Source organism: Dipodomys ordii, unplaced genomic scaffold (genome assembly GCF_000151885.1).
Source record: "Dipodomys ordii isolate 6190 unplaced genomic scaffold, Dord_2.0 Scaffold247, whole genome shotgun sequence".
NCBI classification, from domain to species: domain Eukaryota; kingdom Metazoa; phylum Chordata; class Mammalia; order Rodentia; family Heteromyidae; genus Dipodomys; species Dipodomys ordii.
The window spans coordinates 973,545-987,617 of NW_012267463.1; the positions used below are offsets into that span (position 1 = coordinate 973,545).

General features: G+C 33.8%; 1 protein-coding gene across 3 annotated transcripts in view; it reads left to right on the top strand.

Moving 5' to 3' along the window:
• The window catches only part of LOC106000849 (phosphorylase b kinase regulatory subunit beta), a 110,788-nt gene extending 97,589 nt beyond the window's left edge, over window positions 1-13,199 (top strand). For all 3 annotated transcript variants that reach the window (XM_013036072.1, XM_013036073.1, XM_013036074.1), the window contains 6 exons: window positions 2,275-2,370; window positions 5,084-5,281; window positions 8,642-8,699; window positions 9,157-9,234; window positions 11,017-11,175; window positions 13,041-13,199. In XM_013036072.1, the coding sequence (XP_012891526.1) occupies window positions 2,275-2,370; window positions 5,084-5,281; window positions 8,642-8,699; window positions 9,157-9,234; window positions 11,017-11,175; window positions 13,041-13,045 (594 nt within the window). In that variant the 3' untranslated portion in view covers window positions 13,046-13,199. The remainder of the gene's footprint in view (window positions 1-2,274; window positions 2,371-5,083; window positions 5,282-8,641; window positions 8,700-9,156; window positions 9,235-11,016; window positions 11,176-13,040) is intronic.
• Window positions 13,200-14,073: the final 874 nt, after the last annotated feature.

Consider the following 14,073-nt stretch of genomic DNA (forward strand, 5'->3'; position numbering starts at 1 on the left):
TAAATATATCATTATAATTTAGATCTAACTTCTACATATAAAAGAATACATGCACAGTTTCTTTCTGAGTCTGATTTCACATAATACAATTTTTTCCAGATCCATCCATTTCTCTGCGTGACATCCTGTTACTCTTTCACTTTCTGATTGATGAGTAAAATTATATGGTGTGTGTGTGTGTGTGTGTGTGTCATATTTTCTTGATCCATTCATTGTTATAGGGTATCTGGGCTGTTTCAATAACTTGGGTATGGTAAATGAATAGTTCAGCAATGAAAGTGGATATACAGGTATCTTTTTTGTGTGTGAAAATACTGTACAGAGGGGTTACAATTACATGGGCAAGATAATGAGTACATTTCTTATCAAACATTGTAGCTTCCTCCTTTGTTTCCCCTTCCCATCCCTTCCCATCCTCCCCGCCCCCCACCACCAAAGTTGTAAAGTTCGTTTTTCCACATAACAACTTGTACATCTCATTGTTGCAATGGATCTACCTGTATCCCTATTTAAATGATTTTATACAGGTATCTTTACTATATCTTGACTTGTAATATTCTGGATAGATGTTTAGAGAGTGATGTTGCTGGATCATGGGGTAGTTCTGTGTTTAATTATCTGAGGAATCTCCAAACTGCCTTCTAAAGTGGTTATGCTAGTTTACATTCCTCCCAACTGTATAATAGGATTCCTTCTGATTCTGTGTGTGCAGGTTCTGTGGCTTGTTCTTAGGGGCTGGGTGCTATCCTTGTGCTTTAATTGCTCACAGCTAGAGATCTAATACTTGAGCCACAACCCCACATGCAGCTTTCTGGTGATTAATCGGAGAGTAGGGTCACATAGACTTTTGTACTTGGGCTGGCTTTGAAGCTAGTAGCTAGGATTACAGGCACAAGACAATAGCACCTGGCCTTAATGTCTTGATTTACATTTCCTTTATAGGCAGAGATGGTGAACATTTTTTCATGTTTAGTGGTTATTTCCACTTCTGAAAGTCTCCTTTTCCCATTCATTAATTGGGTTATTAATCTTGGGGGTTTAGTTTCTTGAATTCTTTGTATAGTCTTCATATTAAGCACTTGTCAGATGTATAACTGGTAACTTCTCCCATTCTGTAGCACTTTTTAAACTATATCCTTAGCTGTGCAGAAATTTTTTAGCTGGATACAATCCTATTTGTCAATTCTCTCCAATTTCTTGAGCTCCTAGAACTCTACTCAAAGATTCCTATCTTTGCCCATAGGATCTAATGTTTCTCCTACATTTCCTCTGGTAGCCCCAAGGTTTCAGGTCTCACATTGACAGTCCATTTTCAATTGGTATTAGTATACAGGATCTAGTTTCAGTCTTCTGCATATAGATGTCCAGTTGTTCGAACACCATTAGTTGAAGAGGGAATATTTTCTCTTAACATACGTTTTAGCTTCCTTTCAAATAACAGGTATGTAGGTATGTAAGTTTGTTACTAGGTCTTCCAATCTATTCCATTGGTCTTCAAGTCTCTTTTTATGCCAGTATTAAGCTTTTATTTAGTTTTTACTATAGATCTGTAGTAAAGTTTGCCTACCTTTCAAATACCTAATGGATGTAGGTATATGTTTGTTTTTGTGTTTTCCAATCCATTCCATTGGGTTTTCCAATCTATTCCATTAGTCTTCAAGTCGCTTTTTGTGGCAGTATTCATCTTTTTTGCTTTTTTTGTGTTGTTGTTAAACTATAGCTCTGTAGTAAAGTTTGAAATCTGAGATTGTACTACTTTCCACATTGCTTTAAAAAATATTTTCACTATCTTTAAGTATTTGTACTTTTTTCCAGTCTTAGTTGGGCTACTAAGGGCATTTTGTAGTTCTGTATGAATTTTGGGGGTTTTTTTTAGCTCTCACTATGATGAATAATAGTCAAGATTCTTTATAAGGAATATACAACTGAGATTTTATGAATCCAAATGATTTCTTGTTTTATTTATGTTAAACTATGTAGATATTCATTGTAATAAATGCACTTCATTATATTGTAAAATCAATACATTGTAATTTATAAGAAAACTATGGAAAATAGCAAAAGTATAAAAATAACACTTTAATGATTTATTATATAATAAATACATTCATTGCAAGAAATTCAAGAAATATTAAAAATACAAAAATCATTGAAGATTTTTAGTGATCCCATACTCAAGTGCAATACATTTTAGTATTTTTTGTGAAATGTCTTACTGTACGAATACCAAGTAGTTTATAATTCCTTGACATGTGTTTGTTTTTCTCCTCGCAGGGCTGTTCGTGGTCAGTTATATTTGTAGATCTTGATGCTCACAATCGCAACAGGCAAACTTTGTGCTCACTGTTACCCAGAGAATCAAGATCTCATGTGAGATGCCTTACAACAAACTTTAATGGACTGTTATTTATGATTTTTTATATACTTCTATCTTGTTTCCCAAGGAAACTCTCAGGCACCAGTGGCTCCTGCCTTTAAACCTAGCAAGTCAGGAGTCTAAAAGCATAATGATCAGGCTTCAAGTCCACCATAAGCATCTTAACTAGTAGTCAAGTACAATGGTTCACACCTATCATCCCTACTGTGTGGGAAATTGAAAATAGAAGGATTATAATTCCAAACCTGACCAGGCAGAAAAGTTTACAAGACTCCTATATCAAAAATAACTAGAGCAAAGAGGATAGGAAATGTGCCTCAGGTGGTAGAGCACAGGTTCAGCAAATATGAAACCGTACCAGAGTAAAGCACTCTAAATATTATAGGTCATCCAGAAAGATAATAAGACATAAGCTAAATGGTGACTCACATATATAATGGAAGCTACTCAGAAGGTACTCAATAGGATCACTGTTTGAGGACACTCCATGCAAAAATGTAGTCAGACCCATTTCAACCAATAAAAAGCTGGGCATATTGGTTCATGTTTGTCATCCTATCTATAAGGGAGGCATAGTTAAGAAGATAGGAGAAACTTAGTCTAGGCCAGCCTGGCCAAACAATAAGACCCCATTACAAATATAACAAAAGTTAAAGAGTTGGGTTATGACTCAAGTGGTAGAGCACCTGCAGAGCCAAGTACAAGACCTTGAGTTCAAAGTAGTGTTACAAACAAAAAGATAGTACTCAGTGAATGCTGTTGAGCAATAAGGTGAGGTGTGGGTATGGGAAAGAGAAACACATGTTGGTGGTGGAAGGGTGGGGGATCTAGTTGGAAGGGCATGAGCTAAGAAAGAGGATAAAAAAGGATGAATATGGAAAAGGTAGATTGGTTGCATGTATAAAAATAAAACAAACCTGTTAAAATTATTTTAGGAAAGGAAAAAGGACAGTGTGAGACTGACTGAAACACACTGTAAACATATGTGAAAATGTCACAATGAACTCCCCCCTTTCTAACTATTAAAACAAAAATCATAAGATTAAACAGCAGCATGGCTGAACTGACATGTGGAGGGGTGGGGTTAGTAACTATCTCTACCTGTCTGGACTTTAGAAGTGTGGAAAAACCAGCTTTGTCATGTGACTCTCTTGTAAGGCAAAAGAAATTGACATTATTTCTCATATACATACATACATATATATATATATATATATATATATATATATATATATATGGATTTTTGGTCATGGAACATTAGGAAACATATTTGAGCCAGGAATAGTATTGCCTGCTTCAAGTCTAAAGCACTTAAGTGGCTGAGGTGGAAGGATCACTTGAGCCCAAAAGTTCAAGACCAGCCCATATAGCAGAGCAAGAGAGACAATATCAAGAAAGAAAAAGAATGAAGGAAGGAAAGAGGGATGGAGGGAAGAAGAGCTGAGAGGGATGGAAAGCAGAAAAGACAAAAAGAAAAATAAAAGGAAAAGGGATAGATGGAAGAAACCAAGGAAGGAAGGAAGGAAGAAACCAAGGAAGGTAGGAAGGAAGGAAAGAAGGAAGGAAGGAAGGGAGGGGAGGGAGGGGGAAAGGAGGGAGGGAAGAAGGGAGGGAAGGAAAGATTTTATAATATGTTTCTTTTGAATAGTTTTCTTATTGTTTTTTCTCTTATTTGATTCACTTTTTCTTTTACTTGATGAACTTGTGTGTTTACTATACCTGATTGTATGTTTTTCTAGGGGTTATTTCTGGTTCTATTATTTTTTTAAAATATAAGAATAATTTGACTATGCTAGCTTTTTTTTCCCAAGCTAAGGACTGAACTCAGTTTCTTACACTTGCTAGGCAAGTGATCTTCCACTGAGCTAAATCCCCAACCTCAATTTGACTATTTTAAAATAATTTTTACATAAATAATAAAGGTTATAGTAAAAGAAATACTAATAATATAGTAAATACTAATAATATAGTAAAAGAAATACTAATAATAATAGTATTATATGCTAACAACTCATTCTCCTATGCAAATATAATCCTAGGATCAATATTTGTGCACATTTTCCACAAATTTCTTACAAATATATACTAAGTTTTGTTCACATGATATGCAAGTTCTATGAAAAATGTTTAAAATCAATAAACGTCTAAAATATAAATTTTAATTACTTTTGCTATATATATATTTTTTTTATTTAGTTTTTGTCAGTCATGGGGCTTGAACTCTGAGCCTGGGTACTGTCCCTCAGCTCTTCAGTTCAAGGCGAGCACTCTACCACCAGAGCCACAGTGCCAGTTTTGGTTTTCTGGTGGTTAATTGGAAATAAGAGACTCACAGATTTTTCTGCCCAGGATAGCTTTGAACTGCTATCCTCAGATCTCAGCCTCCTGAGTAGCTAGGATTATGAGCCACTGACACCTGGCTGCAATAAAATTTTTATGCCTGTTAACTTACTCAACTTGGTGTTAGACCTTTAGACAAATTGCAATGATAAATTGAGCTGTGATAACTATTAGGCATTATTTTTTTACATACTGCTTGAATTAATTGGAGCCAATGTTGACCTCTGATTATTTGCTTTGATAGCAATAAAATCTTACCTTCTCAGCCATATTCACTGAAACATGTGCCATTTGGCTTTTTATCTCCTTGATTCTCCTTGGGCAGTGCTAGTTATCTAACTGCACACACTTTCTTCTTGGCTCTAGAACACAGATGCTGCCCTGCTTCCTTGCATCAGTTATCCTGCATTTGCTCTGGATGATGAAGTTCTCTTCAGACAGACACTTGATAAAGTGGTTAGAAAATTAAAAGGAAAATATGGGTTTAAGCGTTTCCTGAGAGATGGATATAGAACATCATTGGAAGATCCCAACCGACGCTACTACAAACCAGCTGAAATTAAGGTATCAAAAATATTCCACATTAGCCGGGCGCTGGTGGCTCACACCTGTAATACTAGCTACTCAGGAGGTTGAGATCTGAGGATCGCGGTTCAAAGCCAGCCCAGGCAGGAAAGTCAGTGAAACTCTTATCTCCAATAAACCACCAGAAAACCGGAAGTGGTGCTGTAGCTCATGTTGTAGAGCTCTGAGCTGAGAGACAGTGCCCAAGCCCAGCGTTCAAGGCCCACAACTGATCAAAAAAAAAAAAATTCCACATTTATAGCTTATAAGAGAAGTCATATCAATCAAGACAAGATGCATTATATTTATAAACTGATTTGTTGAATGCTAACTCCTTTGTATATATAAAGATAATGAAAATATAATTGAAAAACAATTTTTAAAATTCTATATTAATAGTACATGAGAGAAATCAAAGGCACAGACTTAGGAGTCTGGCTTTTTCAATTTGAGTTCTAGCTCTACCACTCTTAACCATGTGGCCTTGGGAAAGTTAGTTAGCCTCTATGTTTAGTATTATTCATATTGAAATACTAATTGTGCTCATACCATGAGGTTCTTGTGGAAATTGAATGACTTAATATATATATATATATATATATTTTAATAGTGCTTAGAATGTTACTTTATACATAGTAATGCTCAGTAACTCTTTAGTTCTTGGTTCCATGAGATCCATTTGCTCATAGTAGTCCATGTCCTTGGTTGGACAATTTTTCTATCAGATTTTCAGTTCCTTATGTAACAGCAAGTTGTATTTGGGCTCTAGTTTTCATTTTAAGTATAGATTCTCCTTAAAACTAGTAGCCCTTTCCATTCTCCTCTTTTAAATTTCACTTAAATTTTTTCTTTGACAAATAGTCCGCTAAATATTTTAATTTTAATCATTTGTATTTCAAATGTACCATATTACCAAAATAAAAAGAAAGATAAAATACACAGATCACTACCTCTAGGTTTATATCTCCCCAAAAGTAATCATCCATGTTCATTGCTTTAATGGAAATTGACAATTTTGTAACTATACGATATGTGGAAGTCCCTGTGTATCTGTGAATAGAATATGTCCAAGCAACATTATCTTTATAATCATTGGCAATTAGCACAGTTTTGCAGAACAACTAGACAAGCTATTTATCATTATATTTAATTTCACAGATGACTATGAAATTAAGTTAAATCCTAGGAGCATTAGGATTTTTTCTATTGTGTATAGTTTAAAATTTTTTTATCACAGTATTAAGAGTGGTAGTCTGCTACATTGGGCCAAAAGTTTTCCCCCATTTGTATTTAAGTTCAGGGCCTTTTACTTTTCATTTTCTACTGGATTGACTTTGTGTGGTCTTTTCCATTGAGTCTTTCTTTCCATCTGTACCTACCTCATCTCTCTTGTCTCACAAGAGGCACACTGTTTCCTTTTTAGGCTCAATCTACATTTACCTAACCATTCTCTTCTCTTTTACTTTCTTGGCATTCTCACTGAGAGTTTTTTTCTGGTAAAATAATGTATATCTTTTTCTCTTCCTCATCTTTCTTTCTTCTACTTTCCCTCTATGTTGCTCTCCGGTTACCTTCTACGCAGAATAGATACATTGATATTCATTATTAAGGAAACAAAACCCTTCCTCAATCTTATTTGTCTGCCTCCTATTCTTAGAATTTGTAGTCACCCTCTGAGAACCTCATTCTATTCTTGGTATACAGGCCTACTAACCTTTCATTCACCTTGCGTCCTTGTGATCTGGCTCTTCTCTCAAACACTGTCCAGTAGATGTTTGGATTTCATTCATTTTTAACAACTGAGTCATAATAAATGCCTTTCAGACCTTATTTCACCTAAATTTTTCTTCATATTTGGGTATGTTTTCTGGATTCTCTTTCTTGGAACATTTTTCTTTGCCTTTACCCCATTCTTTTCCTAGTCCTCTACTTATTCTGTCAGTTTTACATATTCCTCTTCTTCCACCTCTTCTTGTTGTTCTCCTGTGATCCATCCTCATCCCTTTCTGCTTTGGTTCTATTCATATTCTCACAACTCTTCTGCTAATAATGATCTCTATCCCTTAGTCACACTCCCTCCCTTTACTCTTCCCAGTATATATAGCTGTGGTCCACACATCTTCACTTAGGTTCCCTACAGTTTACAAATATCTAAAGGTCATAGCCCTGGCCAGCCTCAGTAATTCTAGCTTCTCTTTGGCAATCATCCACCTTTGTTAGTCATAGAAGGTGGCAAGTTTAGTCACCATGAAAATCCTAAAAAAAAAAAAATGTCTCTTCTTTAAGGTTTTTTTTTTTTTTTTGCTCTTTTTTAGTCCTTGGCTTAACCTAGTGGTGAAGCCTGGGGTAGTTTTGCTTCCTAGGGGTCATTTGACACTATCTGGAGACATTTTAGGTTATCACTTTGTTGGGTGCTACTGGCATCAGGAAAGCAGAAGCTGGAGATGTTGCTAAACATCCTGTACTATATAGCACAGCCCCTGCAACAGTTATTTGGCCCCAAATATCTGTACTACTAAACTTGAAACATTCTACTTTATTAGGCATAATCTCTTTTTTCTGATTTCTTGTCCTTTGACACTTTAGTACTGCTAACTGCATAGACTGGCAAGTGAATATAGTAAGTAATCTGATCCTGCTCCCCCAGTTTCCCTGTATACTTCCTGATTGAAGTCTCTCTCTGACAAGGTCTTTATTGATTTGGCTTTCCTGGACCAGCTTGTTGAGCTTCAGTTTTTACTACTACTTCATTTATGCTAGAAATACTGAACTCTACTGGTAGTTTCTTTTCTACACTTTGCAATTCTATGTGTGTGTAGTTTAGCATGTTAGTTCCTCAGTGTGGAGTTCCCTTAGCTCCTCTCTTCAGTGCAACCTAACAGCCTTTAGCTGAAGCATCTTTTTTGTATAGACCCTTCCCAACCATCATGGAGAATCAGATATATCTTTTCTTGTGTGCCTGATATCCCACACATACACATTTGACTGCACTGTAGCTGTTTACTCCATCTAATTGGTGTTAGACATTAGGCATTGAACTGTATCACCCCATCCCTCATTCTCTCCCAGTTTCCCCCCTCCCAACTCCCCTTCCTCCAGAGTTGTATAGTTCATTTTGAACATAGTGTCTAGTGGGTTTCACTGCTGAATTGATTCACCCTTTGTCCCACTGTAATTTAATGAATATATGTTTAATGAATAAGCCTTTGAGTTACAGTCCTGAGAAGTGTTTTAAAGAACATGGATTACTTATAAAATCAGGCCCAACTTTAAATTATTACTGTACATAAATCTTTTACATAAGTCTAAATAAAATTGCTTTAATTTGTTAATGAAAATTTTAAATGTTTTCTATTTTAGCTATTTGATGACATCGAATGTGAATTTCCTATATTTTTCCTTTACATGATGATTGATGGTAAGTAAGCTCTTTCTTGCTGTTTATGCTATAGAATGTAAATGGTTTAAAGAAGAGAAAAAATGATATATTACTCATTTCAACTAGCAGATAGTGATTTAATGGCTATGCACTTTTCTGCTTACTGAGTGAATTTTAAATCATTTAAAAATTTTCAAACTACTCTGTCTTTTATAATGATACTAATGTACTCATACTTACAAAGAAGTTTTTAATAAGTTATGAATACTGTAATCATGACATTGGATATCTATAATACTTAAGCATAAGCATAGAGAAATTTTAATTAAAATTTAATTTTCCATTCTATATGCTAAAATTGCATTACTTATAAGTTTTTGGAAAAATATCATACACATTTGCATTACTTTTCTTCAATTTTTTTATTATGTACACTATACAATTACAAAATGGTTTATAAGCTTTAATAGAGCTTCTGTTGGATCTTGTGTTTCAGGAGTTTTTAGAGGCAATCCCAAACAAGTAAAGGAATATCAGGATCTTTTGACTCCAGTGCTTCATCAGACCATAGATGGTATAGTTGTGTTTTTCAATATTTTCTTAATGGTCATTTGAAATCTATGAATGAATCCTTTATAAAACATACAACATTCACACAGTGAGAACAAAGGAGGACATTCTTAGGAGAGGATCGCAAGGGTTCAATAGCTATGTATATAAGATCATATAAAATAATGCTTATCAAAATGAACTTCAAGAAATGGATAAGCGTTTTTTTTTTATTATACTGCTTTCAGTTGTTTATTTCTTCTTTTCTTTTCTCCTTTTTTTCTTTGGTTAATTCCCTTGATTTCTATACCCTTTGTCATGTATATAAGTTTATCTGATTTGGGGAGGGAAAGGTGAAGCACAGAAATGGTGGATAAAGGGTGAATCAATTCAGCAGTGAAACCTATTAGATACTATGTTCACAATGAACTATACAACTTTGGAGGAAGAGAAGTTGGGAGGAGAAAAACTGGGAGAGAATGAGGGAGGGGATGACACTGTTCAAAAGGAAATATACTCATTACTTGACTGATGTAACTGTATATTGCCATAACAGTAATTTGTTTAAATCATAAGAATTTATATCCATTTAAAAATGTGAATAAGAACTCAACTGAAATTAGAATGACAAATCTTTATAAATTTCTTTTAATGAAATGCGCTTTTGTAAAAGTTGCTAATTAGGTAAGACAAGAACAGAGATGGATTTAGACAGTTGTGGCTGCAGTAATACTGAGATAATTATGTAAGCAGAGGTTTTTTTTAACTGTTACTGTGTAACACCTTTACTCTGTAGTGTGCCAGTATTAGAAAATGCCTTATTTTTTATCCAGGTCATCTAAACTTATGTGATCAGGTGAGTACTGCTTCATAACCCAGTAGGCTACTTGCAGAGGCTCTGCTCTCATCCAAAGGCAATAGCATTGCCATGAACTTTCTAGCCTTCTCTTCAGTGTTGCTTCTGTAGGATCATTAGCACTGTATATTGAATGTCTGCCATTGTGTTAAATTTCATCCTTTAAGGATGGATTTAATGTTTTTAAATGGTCAAAATGGATTTATTGGTTTCAGAACAAATATCAATGGGGACAGTAAAAGAATAAAAGTGATTTTTCTGAATAAATTAATCCTCAAAGAAATTCCATGTTCTAGGTATCTTGGGAGCTTGGAAGTAATTAATCAATACACAAAGAAGGAAGCAAATTTTGGGGGAAAATGCATGATTTTCTTAAGAAAATTAGGTTTGCTTTGAGTTGATATTGCAAAATGTCTTCAATAGATTCTATCCTCTACATAATAATTTCCTTTTTCCAAGAAATATTTTCTAATGGGTTGGTCACAAGGAAAGAAGGGCTTTTTCTTTCAGTGATCTTGACTGGCAGATGATGGGCTTAATATTTAAATAGGACTTTTTAGAAAATTTTTTGCTCCAAGGAATGACTTAGAGTTAGAATCACTCACTTAAGATTATACAGTATCCTTTCTGAAGCTTCAATAGATTAATCCTACTAAATATAGCTTGGTTTAAACTGCTAAATATTTGCATATTTGGTGATTCATTTACAGATGTTAAAATGAAATATTAAATAAGATGTGTACATTGCTGAGTAACGTTTAACAGTTAGCTGTTAAGTTTTAAAGACAATATTTATTACAGGAACCAGAAAGCCCATTTTTCAAAAGATTCTCAAATCTGCTAACTCTGGATCACTGTTCTGTGTTATTTAGTCATTGCAGATTTTTAAGGGATTTTTGGGAGGACATTGATGTGTTATATTTTATATGTGCTTATTTTTAAACTCTGTAGGATATCCTGTCGTACCAAAGTACTATTATGTGCCTGCTGACTTTGTAGAATATGAGAAAAGAGATCCTGGTAGTCAAAAACGATTTCCTAGCAACTGTGGTCGTGATGGAAAACTGTTTCTCTGGGGACAGGCTCTTTATATCATTGCACAACTCCTGGGTAAGTGGAGAAAATTGAGAATTTTTTATCTTCCTTTGTTATCAGGTGGTTAGAAGTAAGTATGTCTTTGGTAATGATTTTTTCTTGAATTTAGTTGGTATTTCATGCTGTAAAAAGTTCTTTAGAGAGTTTCGTAGAACTTAGAGGTAAATTAACATATCTATTTACTGAATGATGATGAATGGTTTCTGCTAGTCATATAGGTATGTATGGCCATTGAAAAAACTGCATTCCGCTTAATAGATGGGTTTCTAACATAAGCCTATAAGAATTTTGCGTTACTTTTATGTGCTATAAGACAATTTCTTATTTAATATAGCAGTTATCTTTGAACATTGCTTTAGAAAACTACTTGCCATAAGGAATTGTCATTTTGAAAGTTCTCTTTTTTCCAATCAGAACATGTTAGCAATTTTCTTGGTTAGCTGGGAGTTCAAAAGGGCTATTTATTCATAATTCTTTGAAGATTATTTTTTAGGTTTTTCTACAACTGTAGCTGAATCAGAGTATTCTTATATACATTAAAAATGGCAAATGTGTTAAGCACAAAAAAATTATTATGCATTTTCCTGGCCCATTCCTTGCTAAAAATTCAAGTATTACTAGGATTTTTATGAAGTGGACTATTAGTTTATAATAATCCCTGCATGATAAGTTGATTATTAAACAATCTATCTACCTGTCCTACAAAACAAAACAAAAAGCTGCTTACTGTGTGAGTTACTCTTACTATCTTCATTGTTTCTAGCATTTTATGTATAAATGCTCAAATAATTTTGTGTATTACCAAATCCTTTTTGGTTTCTTTGTACATTCTATTAGGTGAAACATGTTAAAGGCAAACATTTTTATTTAGTCTTTATACAAATGATATATAAGAGCAGACAGACACTAAACAAAGAAAATTAAAATTGTTTCAGTTTGCTCCTTATTATTTTCTAAGTCTCTTTATACATTTAGTGCTAATTATAAAACATATAGACAAGTTTTTTTTCTACAAAAGGATAGCTTTTTGACAAGGAATTAACATTGTATTTTTTAATGAATGGAGGAATAAATACATATGAAATAAAGCCAAATTGGAAAGATTATTACTTACTAGAGTATTATTTCCATCTTACTAACAAACTGTATTTTTGTGTTTTTGTGTGCTGGTACTAAGAGGTTGTCAGGGTTTCATGATTTTTCTGCTCAAGGCTGATGCTTTACCACTTGAGTGACAGGTCCACTTCTTGCTTTGTTGTTGTTGTTAATTTAGGATAAGAGTGTCTTGGATTTTCTTGCCTGGGATGACTTTGAATAGAGATCCTTCTGAGTAGACAGGATTATAGGTGTGAGCCTAGCTCTGTCCTGCTACCTAGCTAGCTAGCTAGATAGAATGTTTGTTATGCAAATAAAATGTATTTTATTTTATTTTTTTAACTAAAGTATAAATTTCTTTTTTATTGTGAAAATACCATACAGAGGGGTTACAATTACATGAGCAAGATAATGAGTACATTTCTTATCAAGCATTGTGGCCTCCTCCTTTGCTTCCCCTTACCATCCCTTCCCATCTCCCCCCTCCCAAAATGTATTTTAGTAGAGATATAGTTAACCTGTGTAAATATAAGAATTTTACTATTATTTTTATACAATTTGCATACATTTTCATACATATTATATACCTATATACATACATTTATATACATTTTATTCATATTTTATACATTTATATAAATTTATACAATTTTATACATTTCCTTTCACTTAGATATTATAAACCTGGAAACTTTTTCTTTGATTCTGGGAGTGAAAAACTGATATCTAGGACCTGAGCTTTGAAGTTGAAGCCTTTTCCTTCCTGTCTTTTGGTAACTATCCAGCCTAGGATTGATACAATCAGAAGAGTGCTGTTATATAAAGCCACTGCATAAAACTGACAAGGTTGATGAGTTAGGAATACACAATTGACTACATTCTCCATTGGCAAGTTGAGCTTTTAAAATAAGGAAGAAGGAATGAAGGATGGAAAGAAGAAAGGAGGAAAAGAAGAAAAAGTGAAGAAAAAGATATGGATGGAAGAAAGCAAGGGTGGAAGGAAGGAAGGAAGGAAGGAAGGAAGGAAGGAAGGAAGGAAGGAAGGAAGGAAGGGAGGGAGGGATAGCACCCAGGCCCAGAGTTCAGGCCCCATGACTGGAAAAAATAATAATAATAAACTTTCGGTTGAAATATTTTTGAATTTAAGGGACTAATGAGATTTAACAAAGTTAGTGATAATTTTACTCTAAAACTTCTCTAAATTAATTATATAACTGTTTTTATTCAGTGTACATATTAGTTGCCTCACTTTTAAGAAATATCACATTTATAGAGATAATCTCATTCAAATATTATTGAAAGATCACAAACCATTGAAGATTAGAACTTACATATTATATAATTTTTATGAAGAGAAACATGGATTTTTAGGGTGGATATTTTTTAAACATAATGAACATCAAGGGTTAAAATAAAACATAATCTGGCTTCCGTGGACTACAATTACAATGGCTCCTGAGTGTTTGGGTAACATACAACGAACTGAATTCAGGAGACCATGAACAGAACCCTTTGAAAATATGACTCCAAATAAGTTTATCCTTTCTTAAATTATATCTGTTAGTTTGTCAGTCATAAAGAAAGGAACTAACACACACGGTTACATGTTTATTGAGTATTAATAATCATTACACAAATCTACAGGAAAATAAATTTGGTCATTAATAATGACTTATCAAAGGTTTTAAGAATCTAGGATATAAAGCAGGGAAATCTCAATGTACATAACACTTGAATATTTTAAAGTATGTCTATATTTAATCACTTTTAAAGCCTCTTTTTAGTGCTCCAAAGAAACTGAATGATAATCATTCCCTA